Source organism: Achroia grisella, unplaced genomic scaffold, assembly GCF_030625045.1.
Source record: "Achroia grisella isolate CSIRO2021 unplaced genomic scaffold, CSIRO_AGI_Agris_v1 utg770, whole genome shotgun sequence".
In the NCBI taxonomy this organism is placed as follows: Eukaryota; Metazoa; Arthropoda; class Insecta; order Lepidoptera; family Pyralidae; genus Achroia; species Achroia grisella.
In genome coordinates this window covers 4,428,313-4,450,981 of record NW_026713016.1, presented here as the reverse complement: position 1 = coordinate 4,450,981, position 22,669 = coordinate 4,428,313, and the positions used below count along the sequence as shown (strand labels likewise).

The 22,669-nt window shown below is 34.7% G+C and overlaps 1 protein-coding gene across 1 annotated transcript; it reads right to left on the bottom strand.

The window, feature by feature from the left end:
• Positions 1 to 5,277: 5,277 nt before the first annotated feature.
• On the bottom strand, positions 5,278 to 10,665 carry LOC131850581 (uncharacterized; the record flags this gene model as incomplete). Its single annotated transcript, XM_059200865.1, has 4 exons — positions 10,554 to 10,665; positions 10,227 to 10,469; positions 9,422 to 10,172; positions 5,278 to 5,338 (listed from the first exon to the last, which is right to left on the bottom strand). Coding segments are annotated over exons 1-4 (1,167 nt in total), but the record flags the coding sequence as incomplete, so codon positions are not given.
• Between the last annotated feature and the right edge of the window lie 12,004 nt (positions 10,666 to 22,669).

The window sequence follows — 22,669 nt, the reverse complement described above, 5'->3', positions numbered from 1 at the left end:
AACAAAGACCTTTATTTCCTTAGCAAATTAATCGACTCGTTTCCTTATAATACGAGAAGCATTAATTACCCTATTTATAGGTAGTAAGTAGTTAGTATTTCTTGCCTATGTGACACTTATCAATACAAATGCTGGTAACGACAGATTATATATAAAATTACTTATAAAACTCATTTGACGATTCTTTTCTCACGAATTCAAGAAACGGCTGAATTGATTTAACAAATTTTTTGAAGTTTGAGGTTTTGAAGTATTTATAGGAGATTCAAAAGTTTCGTAAGTAAATAATTAGTTTATTAGAATTTCTGACAACGTTATGCAATTAAAATTTCATTATCAAACAAATGACATTCTTGATTCAATTATTTTTAGAAATGGCATAATTTTCCTCGTTTATAGTTTAGTATATTTGCCGCATGCATTCAGAAAATTATCAAATGTGAATACTATAAACATCAGATGGCTTACAATATAAGTAGCTAAAATGAAAAGGCGTTGGTCTGGTGTTTTTGCAATTTGACGCTCACTAAAATGTCCAGACTTGTGGCACGTGGTGGGCCGGGTACATTGGTCAAATATACAAAATATGGTCGAGCGCAGTGATGGCTGGCTCATCCGTCATCACTCGTGAACGATGCTGCTTTAGTGACTGGTCTGCTCTAATCACTATCAGACTGATTTCCCACATTTTGCTTAAATTGTTTAACCAGTTGTATTATGTATTCAATATTTTTTTCTCCGTTTTCCATTATTTAACAGTTGAATTAGTGCTAATCAAAGGTTTTATTCACACACTTAAACTTAAATCTGTAATAATGTTCGGGAATAAATTAAACTATGACACTCTCAACACACAAGTTTCTTGCTTGTTCTTCTTGTGATGAGACAGCATTCCGAATGATCGCCTGTAGATTATATTTAATAAAATTTAAAATGTTATGACTGAAGTGAAGGCAGTGCTGCAATGTAAGCTTTTTTGAATAAATGATTTTCTATTCTATTCTATTCAAATAGATGTAGAATATTACAAGGAAATACATAAAGTAAAATACGTGCCTTTGAGACTAATGAATTTCTGAAAAAAGCAACTTGTTTTAACATAATCGCGATGATTAAAATTTCAAATCATTATCATTATCAAACAAATGACATTCTTTTAATTTTTTTACTTTATCTTCATAAATGGCATAATTTTCCTCGTTTATAGTTTAGTTATATTTATAGTGAAATATTTCAGAAATTATCAATTGATCATTTAATACTAGCATAACATCAATTAAATAGTTCATATAAGTTAAACAGTTAAAATAAAAATGCAAGATTACTATAACCATACTTGCAGACATTAGTGTTTACATTATAGTTTTGTTAATTGTAACATTTCTTTCTGTATAGATAAAATAGTAGTGAAAATCAGCATAACGTGTTTTATGGTAATAGTAGTTAATATAAAAACACGTTTTACAAATCTATAACAATTATTCAATTTTCTTTTTATTAGAATGATGCTTTTGACATCATATATGAATATAATAAACTTGAATATTTTATATAAATATTAAAGTTACAAATATTGCAACAGATATCTTAGTGTTGTGACAAGAACCTTTACATCAAAACTTAAATAGGAATGTACATACTATTTTTATAGTATTCGTCAATGCTATATATTACTCAAAATAATAGGTGGCCAACGTTATCACGTCTGGAGCGGGTCTAAAGCGTTACTGTTCAGCTTACTACACTAAGAGCATTATTTGTCGTATCTCTGTTATCAGTTAAGCTACAAACCTAAGTGCACCAAATGGATGCTAATGGTCAAATTGTATATGTTGAACTATAAATTTATAAAAATGCCATTCATCTGCTTCTGCGTCTCGCTTTCCATTATTTAACAGTTTGTACGACTTTAATGCCATTTAAATACTATTAGTTTTATATTTTTGTACGAATGTCGTAATGGTCAAGTTTATATTCTTTTGATCAAGTATTCTTCTCTGGTAGAAAAATTGAATAAATAGTTTGAACGAAATATTAAAAACTATCTGTACCCGCGACTTCGTCCGCGTAAAATGAAGTGATCTTGACCAAACAATGAAAAAATTTTAATGACCTAACCCAATAACAGTCAAATAAAAAAATTTCATAGTTTTAGCTTCAAAAATGACGATACAGAATTCCATACAAATCAATCAACAGCCTAAAAAATAATTTTCAAGCATCTAGCTTTGAAAATGACGACACTTTCATACAGTCTACCACTAACCACCTTTTTCTTTATTTATTAGGCTAAAAAGAAAATTTCAACATTTAACTCTCCTTTAAATCCCTTACAATCCATTTTTTCATTTCAAAAAGTACATATCCTATCCTATATCCTTTCTCAGGGTCTAGACTATCTGTGTTCAAAATTTCATTTAAGTAGTTCAGTAGTTTTGGCGTATAAGCAAGATCGAGAGTTATAATATTAGTTACGGATTTAATAAATAAACCCAAAAAAGCCAATGATAACAGTTTCATCATTCTAGCTTAAAAAAATCATGAATTTATATAAAAACTTCCATCCCCTATTTTATTTTACCCTCTTAAGGGTAATTTTAAAAACTTTGAATATCATATTTAATCACCAACCTAAAATTTAAGTTTGAACCTATAAAAATAATGATTCTTACGTACAACCTTGCATCTACCATATGAACCCCCTTACAACCCTTTTTTTTTTCACATTCAAAATTATCCTATGTGCTTTCTCAGGATCTAGACTAATTTTGTACTAAATTTCACTGTTTCTTCAGTAGTTTTGGCGTATAAGTGAGACAGACAGACAGAGTTACTTTCACAGTTATAATATTAGTAAGGTGTTTAATAAACTGACTCAAAAAGCCATTGATAAATGTTTCACCTTTTTATTTTACCCCCTTAAGGGTAATTTTTTACAAACTTTGAATGTCATAATAATTAATATTTAATCAACAGCCTCAAAAATCAATTTCTAGCAATTTTATAAAAACTTTCATCCCCTATTTTATTTTAACCCACTAAGGGTAATATTTTTACAAACTTAGAATGTCATTTATATTTAATCAACAGCCTCAAAAATAAGTTTCTAGCTTTAAAAATGACGAATTTACATAAAAACTTTTATCCCCTATTTCATTTTACCCCTAAAAGATTTAAAATTTTTACAAACATAGAATGTCATATTTATTTATATTTAATCAACAGCCCCAACAATAAGTTTAAACCTTCTAGCTTCAACAATGACGAAATTACATAGAAAAAATTATCCCCTAATTTATTTAACCTCCTTCAGGGTAAAAATTTTAAAAACTTTGTAGGTATATCATATTTATTTATATTTAATTAGCAACCTTACATATAAGTTTCAAGCTTCTAGCTTCAAAAATGACGATTCTTCCATACAATCTTTCATTCCCAATTTCAACCCTTACAACCCTTTTCCGCTTTAAAAAGTAGCCTATGTCCTTTTTCAGGGTCTACACTATTTGTGTACCAAATTTCATTTAAATCGGTTCAGTAGTTGTGGCGAGACAAACAGACGGACAGAGTTACTTTCGCATATTATATTAGTAAGGATTAGCTGTTACTATATCTCTTGGCTTCATATGCATTTTTAATTAAAATTCATCCTCATGATACAACTTTACACAATAATGTGAAATTACATGGAAAAAAAATTATTTTGCGAAATAATCATGACTAAACTGCAGAAGTCGTGAAGTCGTGATAAAGAAACTAACCTTTTTTTGAGTATTTGTAATGACAAACGAGCTGATTATTTACCTGATAATAAGTGGTAACCATCCCGTATTTACAATACCACTATGGATGACCATGATAACATAGTCCTAAGTAATTTCACTGCCTTTTACTGCAACCGAAAACACCTTACAAAAGAAGAAGAAAGAAACGCGATTATTTATAAACTTATAATATTGATATCTATAAAGAAAATGTGATCAATTACGGAGTAACCTACTCTGATGATAAAACCATATATACTTCTAATTACAAGTAGTTTTGTACGTATCTATGTTTGTTATAGTCTTCAATAGCAACTGATAGAACTGAGGTGCGCCGGTGTTTAAAACATAAATAGATAAAAACGTATATTTAACCTGTTATTCTTTGTTGCTCTGCAGTTTTCCTCAAATGAATAACTTCTAAAAAAAAATAATTTAGATCGATAAATAATAAGTTTCGATGACGTTATTCATGGAAAATCCTTAAATAACTTTAAATGAACATTCTTCCGAAAATCAAATCAAAATACACTTGTACTTGGATACAAAGGAGTACCTTTGTGTCCAATAGTAATTTACATTTTCGATTCTAATCTACGCATAAAGTGTATTATAATGTGATCGACGACCTTGGTGGTCTAGCGGTCTAGCACACCGCTTTACGTCCGATGGTCGCAGGTTCGATTCCTCGCACGGCACAAACATTTGTATTCATGAGTATGATTGTTTGTATCGGTCTGGATGTTTTCTATGTATAATATGTATGTAATATATATTTACAAAAAAAAATATATGTATCAGTTATCTAGTACCCATAACACAAGCTTAGCTAGCTTGACTTGTCCTAAGATTATTATTATTATTATATCAATAATCTATGTAAAAGTTTATTATATCTAATTTATGTCTCTATTTTTTTAATTTTAAATATATAATACTTCTAATTCTTATTGATTTCATAAGAAATAAATTGTGCAATAAAATTGTTTAATTATTATAGGTGGTGTATCTACGAGATAAAAAAAAAAAAACCTAAAAATAATAAATAAAAATAAAAATTGCATTGCATTTCGCAACGGTTTTGAGTATTTTTATACGATCTTATATATTTTTATTTACACTATACTAGACATGTCACATATTTAAAATCATAATAATAATTTAATTTAAAAAGTGTATAATTTATGAAAAGTCCCTCAGTGAACAAAGTTTATTTGATTGTGACACGCTCTTGAACTGACAGATTCGTTAACGAGTCATCAGCCGAGTAACGTCATGTAAATGATTGTCGAACAATATATTTAAATTAAGTACAGTGTTATAATTCGTATAAAATGATATAGAAATTGTTGGAATCAAGTGCTAATACATTTATTATACTTCTTTATAAAAAGAAACAATACATCGAATTAAATTAGTTACATATAATTTAATGATTTGATCGAATTGAAAATGTCTAGCGTTTCCAAAAAATAATGATTTTTATATAAATATACCTACACATTATACTTACCTGTTCCAAGCTATCCATCAACTCTTGATACTGATCGATGTCTTCCGATACGCGCAGGTACCTAAACACAATGTAAATCGACCTTATGTTACACGAAGTAAAGATCTTGAAAGATTTTACTCAATGGATGCTTTAGAAGTACGAACTTATTGTATTAACCATATAGGGTTGGGTTTATTCTTACCGGTGATCTATTAAGTAAACTTCTATTCAGCAGTGACTGATGATGTTTGTCAAACTTCGTTTCCACTAATAGCATAAATAGGTTAAATATTTTATAACAAAATATATTAGTTAAAAGATTAATCTAATATTCGGCAGGGTTATTTGTTTGGACTGTTTCGGAATTCATAATTTAAATTTAACGGCTTTTATTAACAAGGCTGTGAAGATTTATTACGGCTAACCCGAATTCGATCGGCAGTATGGTGATAAATTGCACTGAATTTCAGCCTCGTGTGATAAACCTAATATTTAACCAATATACTTATTTACATATGCATTAATGCATATAATTAACAAATCATAACTATCGCACTTCATATAAAAAAATAAAGTCTATCAAGAATTTCTTATTTTGAAAATCTAAAAATCCTTTTTATACATAGTACATTTAACTACCTATTTAAATATATTGTATTGGTGAAATTTATTATATTATATTTTTAACTGAGTATCTGATAAGGAAGCACTAAAATTAACTTGTGAGACAGCGCAAGTGTAATCATCTCTTAGATTGGATTGAAATACTCGGTGATATTTTAAGCCTGCCAGTCAAGAAAACCTCTCATTTCTTCATTCAGTGTTTCAGTCATGATATTATGTATATTATTTCTAAGTTATCAATAAATTACATTTTTGATATGTAATTTATGTTGTTTTTAATTTACCTATAGCCATTTGACCAATTATTTAGAACGTGTAGTAAAAATTATATCATTTGTAGGTAAATGAATACTTTTTGATTAGTCAATATAGATTTCATAAATTAATTTCATTGAAATAAGTCTCATTCATCATGACGCACACATTCTTTGAATAAACTGACGTATAAAGCAATGTAATATAGATACCGATTAAAAACACTCATACAATACTTAAATACATTGAATACTCACGTAATATAAGATATTTTGTTTCGTAAAAAAACCAATCTATTCAGCATAATCCTGATAAAGTTAGTAGAGATTATATAATATGATAAAATAATAATTTTATAAAAGAAAAAATACCAAATCAAAATAAGAGCAGAGACTAAAATTTGTAATTTCTATCAGCACTCTTTTACAGGTTGACTACACACACACACACACACGACACACACTACACACAAAAAACAGTTTAATTAACTTTTACTTATATTAAATAAAATAAAAAATAGGTGAATCCAAAACAGAAAAATATTATTCTGTTAGATATGATATATCTAACAGAATAATATAATTTTCAATTCCAAATGTATGTATGTAATTTAGTTTACATTTTCTGTGTCTCATATTCACTAATAATATATAGATATTTAATCATGCAAACAAAGCTGTTTTTAGAGAAGTATTTAAATATACACATATTCTGTGCTATTTATGATCAAAAATGAAAAAAAATATACGCAAATGGTTATAACAGTATAAAATGAGTATAAAATACTAAGGTATAGTAAGTATTTCATTTTATGCAGATTTTGGAAATAGTAAGTATATACATGTATAATATTTCTATTAAGTATATTTTCTTTCTTTTATAGTAAAAATTTGTACTATTTATCATAAAAACTACAAACCTTTATTTTAGTTACTTCAAAATACTCCACAATAAATGAAGTGGAACTTGTGTGATATAAGTACACATTGTACCTGTGTTTGTAAAATAATCATATCGTTATTAATTTCTTATATCACACAAGTTATTATAAAAACATATAATAGTGAAGCGGCGTTTCCTCTCAGTTTGGCAGAATCTGCAGATACTAGTCGTGCATAGGCCTAGCTTAGCCATATGCTTGTTCAATTTGCAGTGTCCTGTGAGGGCCCTAGTCATCATGCATATGTTGTTTTTACTCAATAGCAGTAATCGATTGGAGTATTTGGTCGAGAAGCCCGATATAAGGTCTTTTGAATGTATTAATCCTGGCATTTCTTGCCAGTGATTCAGTGCTTCTCGTTTGGTTATTAATTTGAGATGTCCCAGTTTTAGGCAACGAGGCACACCACAGAAGGGTTCGGGGCCCAGTTGGACGGTTTTTGCCCCTAACTTTGCCAGATGGTCGGCATTCTCATTGCCTTCAATATTTGAATGCCCGGGGACCCATCTCAGAATAATATTATTTCTGCTTCCTACTTCATTTAGTAGCAGGATACAGTTTCTAATAAGTTTAGAACGGATTTCGTACGAGTTAAGTGCTAGTAGAGCAGCTTGACTGTCCGAATAAATGTATATGTTCTGATTGATGTAGTTGAGGCTTAGGATTACTTCCAGACATCTAATTAAGGCGTAAGTCTCTGCCTGAAAGATTGAGGCGTATTTTCCTAAGCCTATATAGTTGCAGATTTTGGGTTTTACACCACATATTCCACATCCTACATCATCTCCTATTTTGGACCCGTCTGTAAACCAGACTAGGTCATGCTCTGAGTGAGACGGTGTATGGTTATTTTGCCATTCGTCTCTTCCAGATATTTCGATTTTGTAATATTGTACAAAGTTACACTCTGGTGCCATGTTGTCTTCAGGCATTCCCAGAATAGGATCACTCATAATCGAGTCTTGTATAGTTTTTATGGCCAGGGAATGCCAAGATATCCTCCTTTGGGAACTTATTCTGAGCATATTGGCTTTCGCCTTTTCCTGTATGAATAAAGGAAGGGGCGTCAAGTCCAATAATGCGTCTAGAGCTGCTCCCGGCGTGGTGCTCATGGCTCCTGTAATAATCAGACAAGCAATTCTCTGTAGGCTGTTTAGCTTGGTGGCGGCTGTGGATTGGAGGGTTTTCCTCCACCAGATAGCGCAGGCATAGGTGGTAAGCGGTCTCACCACTGCTGTGTAAAGCCATAGGGCAATTTTGGGGTTGATTCCCCATCTGGGCCCCGCTACCCGTCGGCTTATACCTAGGGATGTTTTCGCCTTTTGAGTTATGTTGTCTATGTGTGTGTTCCATGTCAGTTTTTGGTCGAAGGTTACGCCCAGGTACTTGACTTCTTTGGAGCACTCTAATATTCTTCCATTTACTTTAGGCATGACAAGTTTGTCAAGTTTCTTCCTTTTTGTAAACGGAACAATTACTGTTTTATCAGGATTTACTGATAATTCATTTTCCTTACACCATTTAACTATGATGTTTAGTGCTCTTTGGATGCGGTCTGATATTGTTGTTGCACAGAACCCTCTGACCATGACTACTAAATCGTCTGCGTAGCCTTGTACCTCAAATTGGTTTTTGGTCATAACATCTAAGAGCTGGTCTACCGTTAGTAGCCACAGCAGTGGCGATAAAACGCCTCCTTGAGGGCATCCTTTGGTAGGTCGGATTTCTAACGTACTATTGTGAAGAGTAGTTTTAATGGTTCGATTTGAGAGCATTGCTTTGATCCATTGAGTGGTGGTTTCATCCACTTTCTTGCGGATGAGTCCCTGTGAGATGGTCTCTATGGGCGTGTTATCAAAAGCACCCTCAATATCGAGAAATGCACATAGAGCTATTTGTTTGTCCTCAAAGGCCTTCTCGACCTTGTCGGTGAGTTCGAGCAAGGCGGTCTCTGTGGAATGTCCCTTGCGGTAGGCATGTTGATTCCTGTGCAGGGGAGCATTTTCGAGGATTGTAGCTCTAATGTGTTGGTCCAGAACCTTTTCCATGGTTTTTATTATGAAAGAGGTTAGGCTTATAGGTCTGTGAGACTTTGGCTGCGAGTAGTCTCTTCGACCGGTTTTCGGTACGTAGGTAACTTTGACCTTCGTTAATGGTTCTGGTATAAAACCCCAGGCAAAGCTGGCTCTAAATATTCTTACCAGATAGGGAGATAGGATGTCAAGCCCTTGTTGTAACAGGGCCGGGAAAATTCCATCTTCTCCCGATGATTTATATGGCTTGAAAGATTTTATAGCCCATATAATTTGTTTTGGTCGAAAAATCCTCGCAGCTCTGTTCCACGCCTCATGGTTGGGCTTTTGTAGATGTGAGCTTGGAGGATTCTCCTTATCTCTTGAGATATGAACCGAACCAGGGAAGTGGGTTGTAGATAGCAGCTGTAGAGTTTCTTCCTCTGATGTCGTATAGGTACCATTGGGCCTTTTCATAAGTCCAATTTGGTTATTTGGCGCCTTGGCAAGCATTTTGTGTAATCTGGATCCTTGGGGAGTCTGAGTTATCTCCTCGCAGAAAGCACGCCATGATGCTCTTTTGGCTTTCCTAATTTCGCAGTAGTATTCCGTTTGGGCTTTACTATATTGGGCCCATTCGAAAGGTCCCTTTTTAGCCCTGTTGGATAATTTGCGAGTTTTCTTCCTCAGCTTTTCTAGACTCTTATTCCACCAGGGTGTTTTACATTTGGCGGTTTTGGTTTTGATGGGACAGTTGTTCTGGTAGGCACTTATTATGCCACTTAGAAGTATGTCCACAGCGAGTTCTAGTTCTAGAGGAGATTTGATACTCTTCGGAAGGTCCGCAATTAGGCTTGTAAGACTGTCTCTGTATTTAGGCCAATCTGTAGCCTTTGGGTTTCTGTAGAGTATGGGGTTTGAGTCTGTTGCAGCCTCAATTGTGAATCTGATGTGCTTGTGATCAGACATGGAGTTCTCATTGCTGACATGCCAATGAGTGATATATTCGGCCAGTTTGTCGGTCGCGAGTGTTATATCTAGTACCTCTTGTCTTGTGGCAGTGACGAACGTCGGTGTGCACCCTGTATTTAGGATTTGAAGACAGTTGGTTAGTATAAAATCATCAAGTGACTTACCTCTGGTGTTGATGTCAGAGCTTCCCCAGTTTGTGTGATGGGCGTTTGCATCGCAGCCCACGAGGAGTTCGGCCTTGTGCTTACGGGCGTATTCCACCACAGGCTGTAGGCCGGTTGTCGGGTCTTTGATGATTTTGTTGTTTTCATCATGTCCAGGTAGGTATGCAGAGCAGACCAGTACTTTTGACCCTGTGCATCCAGGGAAATTGACGAAGGCTGTCACTAGGTCATCTGTACATAGTTCTGGAACAGTCAGAAAATCTAGTTTCTTATTAAAAAGAATGCATGCTCTAGGTTTAGTGCCAGTGGTATTAAAAAGAATATTACCTGAGGCATTGAGGCCTAAAGGCGTGGCTTTGTTGAGCCATGGCTCTTGTATCAGAGCAAGGTCCAGGTCGTTTTTGCGGAAGAGGTTTTCTATGACCGCTGTTGCTGCCATAGCATGATGTAAGTTGACCTGGACAATGTTGGCTCTGATACATTTCTTGCGTGTGGGCGTGTTAGCAGCTTCCTTTCGCCTTCCCTGTGGGACGTGGGCGTCCCTTTGGGTTGCGATTGGAAGCTGTGGCGCTCCTGCCGCGATCTTTCCGTCCCGTCTTGAAACTGGGGATCCTCGTCTGCGAGGTCCCCTTTGGCTGGGGAAAGCTGCCTCTGGCGGGTTTGGCGTTGGTGTCTACGCCCTTCGCCGCTTCGGATGGTGTGGGTATTTCTGTGGCAGATCTTCCATTACCGTCCGAAGTAGGCTGCTGTGTAGGCGTGGAGATCCCCTTGACCCGGAACAGGACCTTTTTAAAGCCAAGGTTGACTTTATAGTCCTGTGTTTTGAGGAAGTCAACCGAAGGCTCGTCCAGAGATACGGTCAGGACTGTACCGTTCTCTTCAGCCTTACGGTTGAGTATTTTCCACAGTTCGGAATTTAGGCAGTCATTTTGGGACTTCAGCATTCTGAGTGCCTCATCGACCGACCTTGTCTCCGAACTGGGGATGAAGGCCGTTCCAATGGCTGGTTTGGGCATCGCTCTCTCGTCCAACACAGAGAGTTCTGCGTCGGCCCAGGGTTTTAGGGAGGGCGTTATGCTCTCCAGCCATATTTTGGTCGGCTCATTCTGGCAGGTGATTAGCAGCCAACCAGGTTTGAAACTGCAACCTACAAATCGAGGGCCCTTCCCAGCTTCCGTGATCTTGCCAACTTCCCGGAGAACTGAGGAGCGCACCATGCTCATCATTTCGTCCGTCATTGGGGCCGTGTGTCGGATCCCCACTCGGAACGATTTGAGAGCGTCCTTATAGGTTGCAGTTTCCTCCTTTGCGTTTACGTTCGTCCCTGTAGTCGTTACGCGCTGCTTGGGTGCAGGCGTTCGCAACTGGTGGGCCGTATTCGTAGAGCGCTTAGTTGAGCTACTAGTGACACTTGTTGGTGCAAACACCATTGGGCTTGAAGAGCCACCTGGTGTCGCAAGTGCCTGGTATGTGACTCTAGGTGTCTGAGGTACAGTAGGCGCTGGTGACTTTGCAGTCTCCGCTGCCTGGGTACCTTTCCCGGTGGGCGTCGGCTGCGCCACGCGAGGCGCTTTGTGCGTATGCTCCTTTGGGGACACCTCCTCTGACCGTGGGCGCTTGATGGATCTTACCTCTGAGGGCTGGTCTCGCATTGGCTTCCGGCAGAGTTCTAAGGCTTCATCAGCCTTGATGTTGGCGGCTATTAACAGTTTTAGGCGTTTCCGCGCTGCTCCTGTTAACCTCCTTCGTTTTGGTTTTGGCTTTGAGTCCTTTTTGGGCGTTAGACCTAGGTCATCCGTCCCTGTAGGCTCAACAACCATCTCCAAACAGTTTCCGTCATCGGATGAAAGTTCTTGGCGTTCATTTTCGTCCAAGGTACTTCCTTCAAGCAGTTTCTCAATGTCATCGATGATGTCCATATTGTGAGAATATTTAAAAGTCGTCCACTCGATGTCCCACCCTCCTCGGAGCCCGCAAATGGGGATGCCGCAATGGCACCAGGATCTTCTCGAGTGGATCTAGGAGCAGAAAGGTGGCGTCTTTGCGCGACATCGGGAGTTCGGACAACTGCGGCTAGAGAACTTCCACAGTGCCTTACCCCGTCAGCATGGCCGACTACCTTCTCCGAAGAGACCTTCCCACTCCTCGCCGTGCTCCTGTGACGGTAAAGCACTGGACCATTTCCCGAGCAGTGGCTGGCTGCTCAGGCGACCGTTTCGCCAGAAATATGGGCCAAAGGAGGCGTGTTGTCGCCCGGAAGTAACTGCTCCGACCTCCGATTGACTCAACCTCCCAGGATCCCGTCTTCCCCGCTTACGGCGCTCAACTGCGCAGGCCTTAGCGCAGGTAGGTGCAGGAAGCTATTTAAATTTAATAGTATATAGGTAAATATATATAGGTAGGCTATAATTAGTTCTGGTGCTTGCCCAGGCACATTTTATTTATAAATACACTATTGATACAATATATATACATATGTGCTGCAGACTCACCTACTAGGTGCAGCTGATTGAAATAAATATGATAGTTTGAAAGAGAAGAAGGATATATTAATATAAATATGACACTACTTGTAAGTTATTTTATAATATACATACATATACTGTATACAAAGACCCTCGCTATTTATCCGGGCTTGGGACCGGCAACTTTGGAGGAGCGGATTTTGTGGTCCTCTCCAGCCGAAAGCAGGCTAGGTTTAAAAATAATACCTATGTATATATAGGTTTAAATAATCCTTAAAAGGAGTAAAATGTGTGTGTATGTGTGACAACAGGACTGCTAAAGTTAGGCTATTTTAACTGGCTTGTCTATTAATCGGATATAACATAACAATAATAATGCATAATGATTCACACAGCTTGTCTTCTGGGTACTACACATCTAGTATAAATATTTACATTATTTTTTTTGTAAATGCATACATAATATACGTAGAAAACACCCAGACCGATACAAACAACCATGCTCATGAATACAAATGCTTGTACCCTGAGAGGAATTCAATCTGCGACCATCGGAAGCTATGTACTAAACCACCAGATCAACGAGTTCGAAATTAATTAATTCATTTATTAAATTTTTTTTAAAGAAAGAATTTAACCAGGTATTAAGTAAACACAAGTAAATAATGAAGATGGTGATTCTTTATCAAAATGGACCACAATGTGGCACGTCCTCGATGACTCATATTACTATTAGATATAGTAGATAAATATCGCTCTGCATTAAAACGTGAGATATCTACTATGATAATAATATTTGTTATAGGTTTTCCTCCTGCGTCAATGTTTTTTTTTATCTTTTGCCCTTGTCTATACTCTTATGATGTTATAGTTAACTAGTTTAGAATAGAAAGTATATATATATATATTTATGGGTAAGAATTTTGCTTAGAATAAAAATACATCCTATGTAGTTATGTTAGTTACTTGATATAAAACTGGATGTAAGAATTCACTATTTAAGATCTTTCTATGAAATTTAACCTGCCTTTCAAATGCAGTGGTTATAGAATACTGATGGCTATAAACTAAGTAGTTTCATTGTGTAGCCTTGTAGGTCAAAATAATGAGATATTTAGAAGAAAGAATATAAAAGGATTTTGATATTAATATGTAGTTACAAATGTGAGGCTTCGGGGGTGTACGTGTATACCACGTATTATCAGGGCGATTAAACTGTTAAAAAATACGTAATAAAAAAGTAATTTCTGGTAATAACATAAGTATGAATGACAGTGCAAATAATAGGATAAATTGTACAAAAGTATAACATTGTTATCGCTCTAAAGTTGTTATAGGTTGATAAAATAATGGTCAAGCACCTAATCTATTGTGTATGTTTTATCTTCAAAAATGACACTCCTTGATGACTAAGTGTTGTTTGAATGTAATTGAGCTTCAACATCACAGTGCAATTGTATTGTGTATGTTATTGTATCTAAAACCGTAGCCAGACTGTTGTCGAAGTCAACCTATTTGGTAGCTTTTATATTTTGACGTTATGTTTCTCTACACCGATTTCTCTCTAATATCTTCTTGATACTACATTTTGTCTAGTAGCTGAATATACACAATTTATCTCGCCTAGGAACGTGTATCATTTAAACTAAGCTAATACAGTCATCCATCACACCTGCGTTGGCGTTCAGCTGTTGCAATTGACACGTCGTCACGACTGTCATCCTAAATGAGGTAATTAGAGATATTGTCAACTGTAGATGCTGTGATGAATGCAACAATTGATCAGCCCACATTTCGCTCGGTATAATTTGAATCCACAATCCGCAACGGGCGAGCCTACCGTCTTCGCCCGGTTTAATTTTTGGTTTGATATCGGTTTTTCCTTCACAGGAGAATTAGTAGCAAAGTGTGGTTTGCTACTAATTCTCATGCTACTCTCAATGCTACAATTTCTCGCAAACCACACAAGATCACGACGCTCACAATCCCAATTAATACAATTACAAAAGAAAAGATACCGTATATGCTTATTCTGCGCTCAGGTCAGTTTAAGTTTATACCACTCATCGATTGAACAAACATTATAAGGTGCTATTTTATTATATAAATTACCTGTATTCCCTAGTAAGGCATTGGTTAGTGCAAAATTTATTCTTGATAGAGGATCGGCAGAGATGGGACCCGCTGCTAGAGTGGACCATCGCTGTCGAAGTCACAGTGGACTGACACAGTGATCCCGCGACTTTGGCATATGACGTTGGATGAGGGACATCTTGGAGTTTTTAGTGAGTAGGAGTCTGACAGTACTCTCTAGTCACCCCCGGGGTGGGACTTAGTTCTAAGTAGCATTAAATTATTAAAAAAAAATAACATTTTACTACATATAAAAAGATCTTTATATTGGCACCAAGACGACGAGTAACGACTACAGGAATCAATAAACTGTTATTGATTCCTGTAGTCGTTATCAAAGCATAATATTACTGCTGTGACAACAGCTGTTATTACAGGTCAATTTACAGAAAACGAAATATTTCTAATATTTTTTTGTATTAACTACTATTTAATACTATGACAAATTCAAATAATTTGATGAGATACAATATGAGTTCTGATGGCATTTGGGCTCCACATCAATCTACAATGTATCTTTAAGAATATCTTTGAATTTGTATAAATAGTTATTGGAAAATGGAAGTTTTATATTTTTTTATATGTTATATTTTTGTCTTAGTAAAAATATTTGCGACAATACACTGTTCTTATTGTTGTCTTTGATCTACCTTATTATTCATTGAGTCGTGTATAATATAATAAGTCGACTTACTTTAAATTAAGTGGGTATTATAAAGACATTATTAGTCAGGCTCGAAAAATAAAATATAGATCAAAAGCGATAAAATTGCATAGTTTTATATTTAATTTATTAACCTAGTCTTAGTCGCCTTCATTATATGAATTAATAAAAATATCGGGAATTGCACTTATGTATTTATTAATAAAATAATCTTGTTTCTTACAAACCTATTTGTAGAAACATGAACTTAAATTTCTATGTATAATATATCGGCCTTAGCAACATCACGCTGTAGAATGTTCAGATAAGAATCCCGTTTGGAGAAATAGCGAAACAAAACGTTTTTAGCATAGTTTATGCGTAAAAAGATCTATTTGCTTTGCTTGAATTTGTTTCCTAATATTTAGATCAGGCAAGATCCCATTTATTTTTATTACAGACCCCATATCAGCATACGAATGTGTAACAAAAAGTCCAATGAGATGTTATAACTCTACTCGACGACGCTCACAGGCGAGTAGGTAGACTCATACTATAAATATACATACTGTAATTTTCCTTTATTGAAAAGTATCTTTTATAATAACATATTCTTTTTATAAATAATTAGTAATTATTAGTTGTCATTTTGCTCTTTGTGTAAGTCTTCTCATCAATCATTAAACACGATATTAACCAATCAGTACGTAATTCCAGTAACATACCAATTTATATATTACTAGCTGTCCCGGCAAACGTTGATTTGCCGTATAAATAAATAAAGGGTTGTATGTATTTTTCAATCCTAAATAATAATAAAATTAAAATAAAATATTATGTGGAAAAAATAAAAAATATATAATTAGGGGTGGATATCCCTTACCATTTAGGGGCATGAAAAATAGATAGTAACCGATTCTTAGACCTACTGAATATGCATATAAATTTCATAAAAATCGATCAAGCCGTTTGGGAGGAGTATGGTAACTAACATTGTGACACGAGAATTTTATATACAAGAGTAAATTAATACAAAAAAATATTTCTTAGAACTTATAAAACTGTATATTTTCTTCCTTCGCACCTGTAATCAATTTTTATATTTGAAGTCTGACGCCCACTTTACCTTGGTGATTAAGTATGTTTTACTATCATAAAAACATATCACGAAACAAATTTAGTTTTTATTATCGATTTTTTAAATGTGATATGTGATATCAGTTATTCAACTGATATCACTTATCACATTTAAAAAATACTCATAAAATACCTAGATACCACTTAGTCAATATATTTGACAATAATAAAAATGAGTAACGGTTATTAATTATTACTGTATTGTCACCAACGGTTATTAACGTTTACTATATTATTATTCTAATTTAATTACCTATCATATTCTATAACAACTTATATAATTGAATTTAAAAATAAAATGCAAAATTAAAAGTAACTATTTTGATAATTATAAAAGTGACATAGAATGTTGAAAGTGAGGGAGTAGAATGATCTGGGCGGCATTAATTTCTTAATCAACGTTGCGAATAAACGTTTATGGGAAAATACATTTTTAATTGTTTTCAAAATATAAGAAACTGATTGTAATCTGTAAGTATTGTTTTCTTTTTAGCATCTCGTCATCCACTCTGATTAAGCGGACATTTTCAGAAGTGGGATGGGTATATATAAGATATCCATGTCTATTCTGAAACGTGTTTTTTTCTTCATGCATATATGTAAATAATTTATTTCTCTCTTATTTCTTCGCCATCATTGCCTAATAGTATTGATAATACATGATTATTTTTTTATTAAAACAAATATTTGATTACGTCCCTAATAGTGTGAAATTGGTTTAATCATGTCAGTAATTTTTTTTATTTAAGACATATATTTTACTGAGTTACCTTATTTAAATTAGTTTATTATTTCTTTAGTACATTGCAATACTAATGTTTATATTTTGCAGTTTAGTTACAATATATTGTAACTAAACTATAACATGAGATGTAGTGTAGGGGAGACCGGGGCCACAATTAACAAAATATGCATTTTTCATTGTACCTCCGAAATTTTCCAACGTTTAGACCTGATCTTTAGGTCACATGTGCTGTAACTATTCAGGTATCATAATTTTAACTTAAATCAAACATAAAATAAACGATGCCCTAAATAGATTTTTTTTTCTTAAATAAGTCGTATGTTAAATCTTACCCCGTGTTTGGGGCTAGAATTAACAGCTCTGAGGTAAGTATTAACGTCATGTTATACTAACGAATATGAAAAAAACAAATATATCTATGACATTATTTTTTATTAATAAAAGTGAAATCAATATAGAAGTGTATAGAGCACATTTTCTCATATGAATTGACATTACAAATTACAGAATATTTAAACATGAACAAAAACTTATAAATTCTTTAAAGTATTATAAATAATCAACAATATTTGGTCACTTTTATTAAAATCAGCAAATACTTATAAAAATATTAACGATTAAGAATATTGAGCATACAAATTATCTATTCATATTCATCATCGTCCGAAATACAATTCAGGCAAGTGAATGATGTGATATATATCACCTTTAATGCACTTAGTTTGGGCCCAGTCTTTACAAGAGATACATTGAATCCAATCACCACCTGAGAAATCACTATATGAAATACCACAAACAATACAAAGAGATTCGTCTTCTTCAGAATCACTACTTTCTTTTAATACTTTTCTCTTTGCCTTTTCTATTTTCTCGTCTTTATTTATTTTTCTATCTCCCTTTGCCTTGCTTTTACCCTGTCCTTTACTCTTTCCTTCATCTTTTTTGTTCTCTTTGTTCTGTTTTTTTTCTGCTATTTTCCTCTTTTTCAGTTCTTTAATATGGTGTTCTTCTTCGAGAGCTTTTTTTCGGGCGTATCGGCGAGAATGGCAGATTTTTTGGCCCTTTTACGAGTAGATGGAGCTCGTGGTGGAGCTTTTGGTAAAGGTCTTACAGTTTCAACCGAGAAGTCACCAGCATCTCTCTGCATTCCTGATGGTCCAGCAACCGGCTCATTAGACATGTGTGAAATCACTTACATATTAGACATGTGTATAATTTCTACCTTTTTCCATAACTTCTTTAGCAGCCAACTCGTAGACCTCTAAGGATTTGGTTCCTCGAGTAGTTTTACGTTTGTATGTTCTCATTATGTAATAAAATGTAAGAAAAAAGAACATAAAACATAGGTATACAGTCGGATACCTTGTTAATACTAGGCACCATATCTTATGTATATATTAACACGTTTATACTTACCCCGCCGATTTGTTAATTTTAGCCCCAAGGGTACATTTTTGGTTTTAAATGGCATAATAAAAATATTTTATAAAAATCTTGTCAATTGAGTTATATGGCATTATTAAGTATGAAATATACTGATAGGAAAACAAAAAAACATAATATTATGCCACATATTGTGAGCATAAATCAAAAAATTGTAAAGTTAAAAATGTTCGTTATTTGCGTAATAAAGTGGTCCGATACACAGCTCAGTCGCATAACGCGCGATGCACAACTGACCAATCCCGAGTCACGTGGCGTGATCTAGGCGACGACTTGAAGCAGGCGTTGTATGTTTAGTATGTATAGTTTTAGAGAAATTAGCTTGTTAATACTTGCCTCTGTTAATTGTAGCCCCGGTCTCCCCTATTTAATGTTAACGGTATACTGCGCGAATAATATTTGTGTGATTTCAGTAACTGATTGGTTTACACATTCACACATGACCAATATGGAGCGTCAGTCTACATCGTCGAGGAGTTTGTCACGGTCGGCTGTTAGTAGCAGATCTTCAAAGCGCAACCCAAGAGAGCAGCCGGTTGAGAAACAACTGCGAAGCCCAAGACCAGATCAGACGCCCGGCTGGCGACATGAAAATGAAGATAATCGTTATGGTCAACAAGTGAACCAGCCTTCACGAAGCACTACTCGAGAACGGTCACGAAGTCGGTTGTCCAGCCGAAGTGTGGCGCGCGCCCGAAGTTGCAGCCGGGATCGTCAGCAACATAGCAGGGCACACGATGATGTCAGCAACAATACCAATCACCGCAGCCATCAACAGAATTCGCCACCACACGAAAATTACCAGGCACCATCACCAGTAGGAGAAGTTCTAGGTAGTACAAATTATAGTTTATCCCGGATTTTAGAAACAATTAGATCAATAGATCGTAATGATTCTCTTTATAACTTATATAGTATGCAAAATACTGTCCCTGAGTTTGACCCCGCGAGAAAAGAACAGACAATGGCTATGTGGCTTCAAAAAGTTAACGAGTGTGCTACTTTTTACGGGTGGTCAGAAAAGGAAATTATACACTTTGCATTACCGAAATTACGCGGACTTGCACAACGTTGGTACGAAGGGTTACAGTCGGTTATGTACTCTTGGGAGAAATGGCAGTCCAAATTCTTATCAGCATTCCCCTCTGATGAAAACTATGGGCAAATGCTTAGCGATATGCTGGCTAAGCGTGCCTGCTTCGGAGACTCATTGGAAACCTATTACTACGATAAAATTGTACTAATAAATAGATGCAATATAGTTGGTAGGCAAGCCGTCGAATGTATATTGCACGGAATTGATGATCATGCCGTTAGGCTAGGTGCAGAAGCTGCACAGTATGAGGACCCTGATAGGCTGTTAGTTTATCTAAAAAAAGCCAGAAACAGCATATAAATATATTTAGATATTGATAGTCAAAGAAGTAATAGAATGCCTGAAACTAAAAGGTTTTCTAGGGATCGGGATCTCCTTTGTTTTAATTGCAAACAAGGTCACACTGCTAATCAATATTCACAGGCAATTAAGACATGTGATAGGTGCTAAAAGATGGGTGACGATAGTGAACGATATTACACAGAAGTACCAATGCCCGCAGAAAAAAATGTCATGACAGCTTCGAGGGAAAGACTAGAGAATAAGTATTTTAAAACAGTCACAATCACGTTCCGTTTAATGCCTTTATTAATTTCGGTAGCGAATGTTCTATGATTAGATTATCTGATTTTAAGGGGATTGCTAACCATTTTTATACTAATGAACTTCCGTCTTTGTAAGTCGGTTATAAGACAATCATTCACTGAACAACCTCATGTAATGGTATTTAAAACTGGCGATAAACTATACTATACTATACTTACAAGCTTCCTGTGATATAACAATTAGCCACAAATTATACAATTACAGACAATTATCCTATGCCATCGATATATGACCAGCTTGATGTTCTAGGTGGTCATCAATTTAATACTATGTTGGACCTGGAATCTGTGTGCTATCTGCTAATACAAAATAATTACACGGCCTTTTTAATGCCCAACCACCATTTTGAGTTTTGTTCCGTTCAGAGTTCATGCCATTTGGTTTCGCGAATGCTCTACGCAACATTTATCTAGAATTAATGAAGTATTGGGTTCTACGCGTCATACAGAAGCTCTAGCTTATTTAGATGATGTTATAATTCACGCAAAAGATTTCTCAGAAGTTTTGGATATGCTAGAAAATATTTGCGCTTATTTTTGAATGCTGGCTTAATTTTATAATTAAAATTATTCTTTGGTATTATATCTTGGATTCGAGGTTTCAAAGAAAGGTAAGTAGGATAGGACAGGAATCTAGGAAAATCGAAGTAGAAAAGTTGAAAGTTGAAAACTGTAGAAAAGTTTCACACTACTTTGAATCAACAAAATGTACATCAGTTTTTAAGACTAGACTAGTTTTTTGCAGTGATTTGTACTTGGATTTCAGCAATCAGAGAATTACAAGATAAACTGACTCAAAACCCAACTTTAACTCTATACCACCCTCAACTGAACTCCATACTGGCGTTGCTGGTATTCTTCTGCAACGTAATGAATCCGGATTGCTTAGCCCCGTAGCATACTTTAGCAAGCAGTCTGCACCTGAGGAACAAAACTACTCATCATATGACCTTGAGACACTCGTAATTGAACTTCAGAAATTTAGAGTATGTTTATAATGTATAAACTTTAAAATAGTTACAGATTGCAATTCTTCACGCGTACCTTTTCAGAAGAGAGATGATACAGCGAGTAGCTAGGTGGTGAGCATGAGTATCATTTCGATATTGAATATAGACCAGGTTCTTCAATGACACTCTAGATTAGGTTAATAGTTTCTATGATGTTAGCAATATTAATGAAGAGAATTGGCTAGTCACGCTACAAAATTCAGGTACAGAGATACAAAGAACTACCAAAATCATATTTTAGAAGAATTATATTTTTATGTTTAGTTTTAATTATTTATGACATTTATACTCTTCAAGATTCAACTTTAGATGATGTAGTCGATATGAAAGGCAATTACAAAATTAAAAAGTGGAAAGTTATTTAGGATTACATTTTACGGTGATACGGGTACACCCCAAAGGTGACAAATCATTAAATTTAATCATGATGATATTGGTTCTGTATGGTGCACTTTTGTAAAAAAGTACGTTAAATCAAGCTTGGAATGTACTTACTCTAGGTCTTCTGGTGATAAAAAGGCAACATTTGTGCATCCTATCAAGTAAGTAGATAATCCCTTTGATATCATAAATGTCGATCATTTGGGTCCATTTTTACGTAGTGATAAAAGTAGAAAGGTAACACAATATTTTATTGATTTCATAAAGTTATTACGTTAATAATCCAATTGGAATTATTCTTTGTTGTAATATGTCTTTATATTATATGTTATATGAAGTTATATGTATATTTTAAAACTCTCAAAACTAAAAGCTATATTATAATTCAATAGTATATATGCTGATTATATTTATTTATATTACGATATAATTTAACTGTATACAACAATATTCAAATACACATCTGTAGTATAAAGTAAAAAAGATTAAGTAATTTAAAATTTAATTAATATGTTATTTAGATAACATATTCCTAGCAAAGCAGATTCCTGATCCTTATTTATTTACTGAACAACCCTGGTCCGAAGAAATTTAGTATATGTACATACAAATGAAATATATAATATATGTATATTATAGGTCAGCCTTGGTCTTAATGGTTCTATGGAATGACAACTCTGGTCCCATCGATTATATTTAATATTATATCCTGTAATGATCATATAATAATGTCCTGTTAGTATTGAAATAATGTCTGTAATATTATTGATATAATGTTAGAAAGT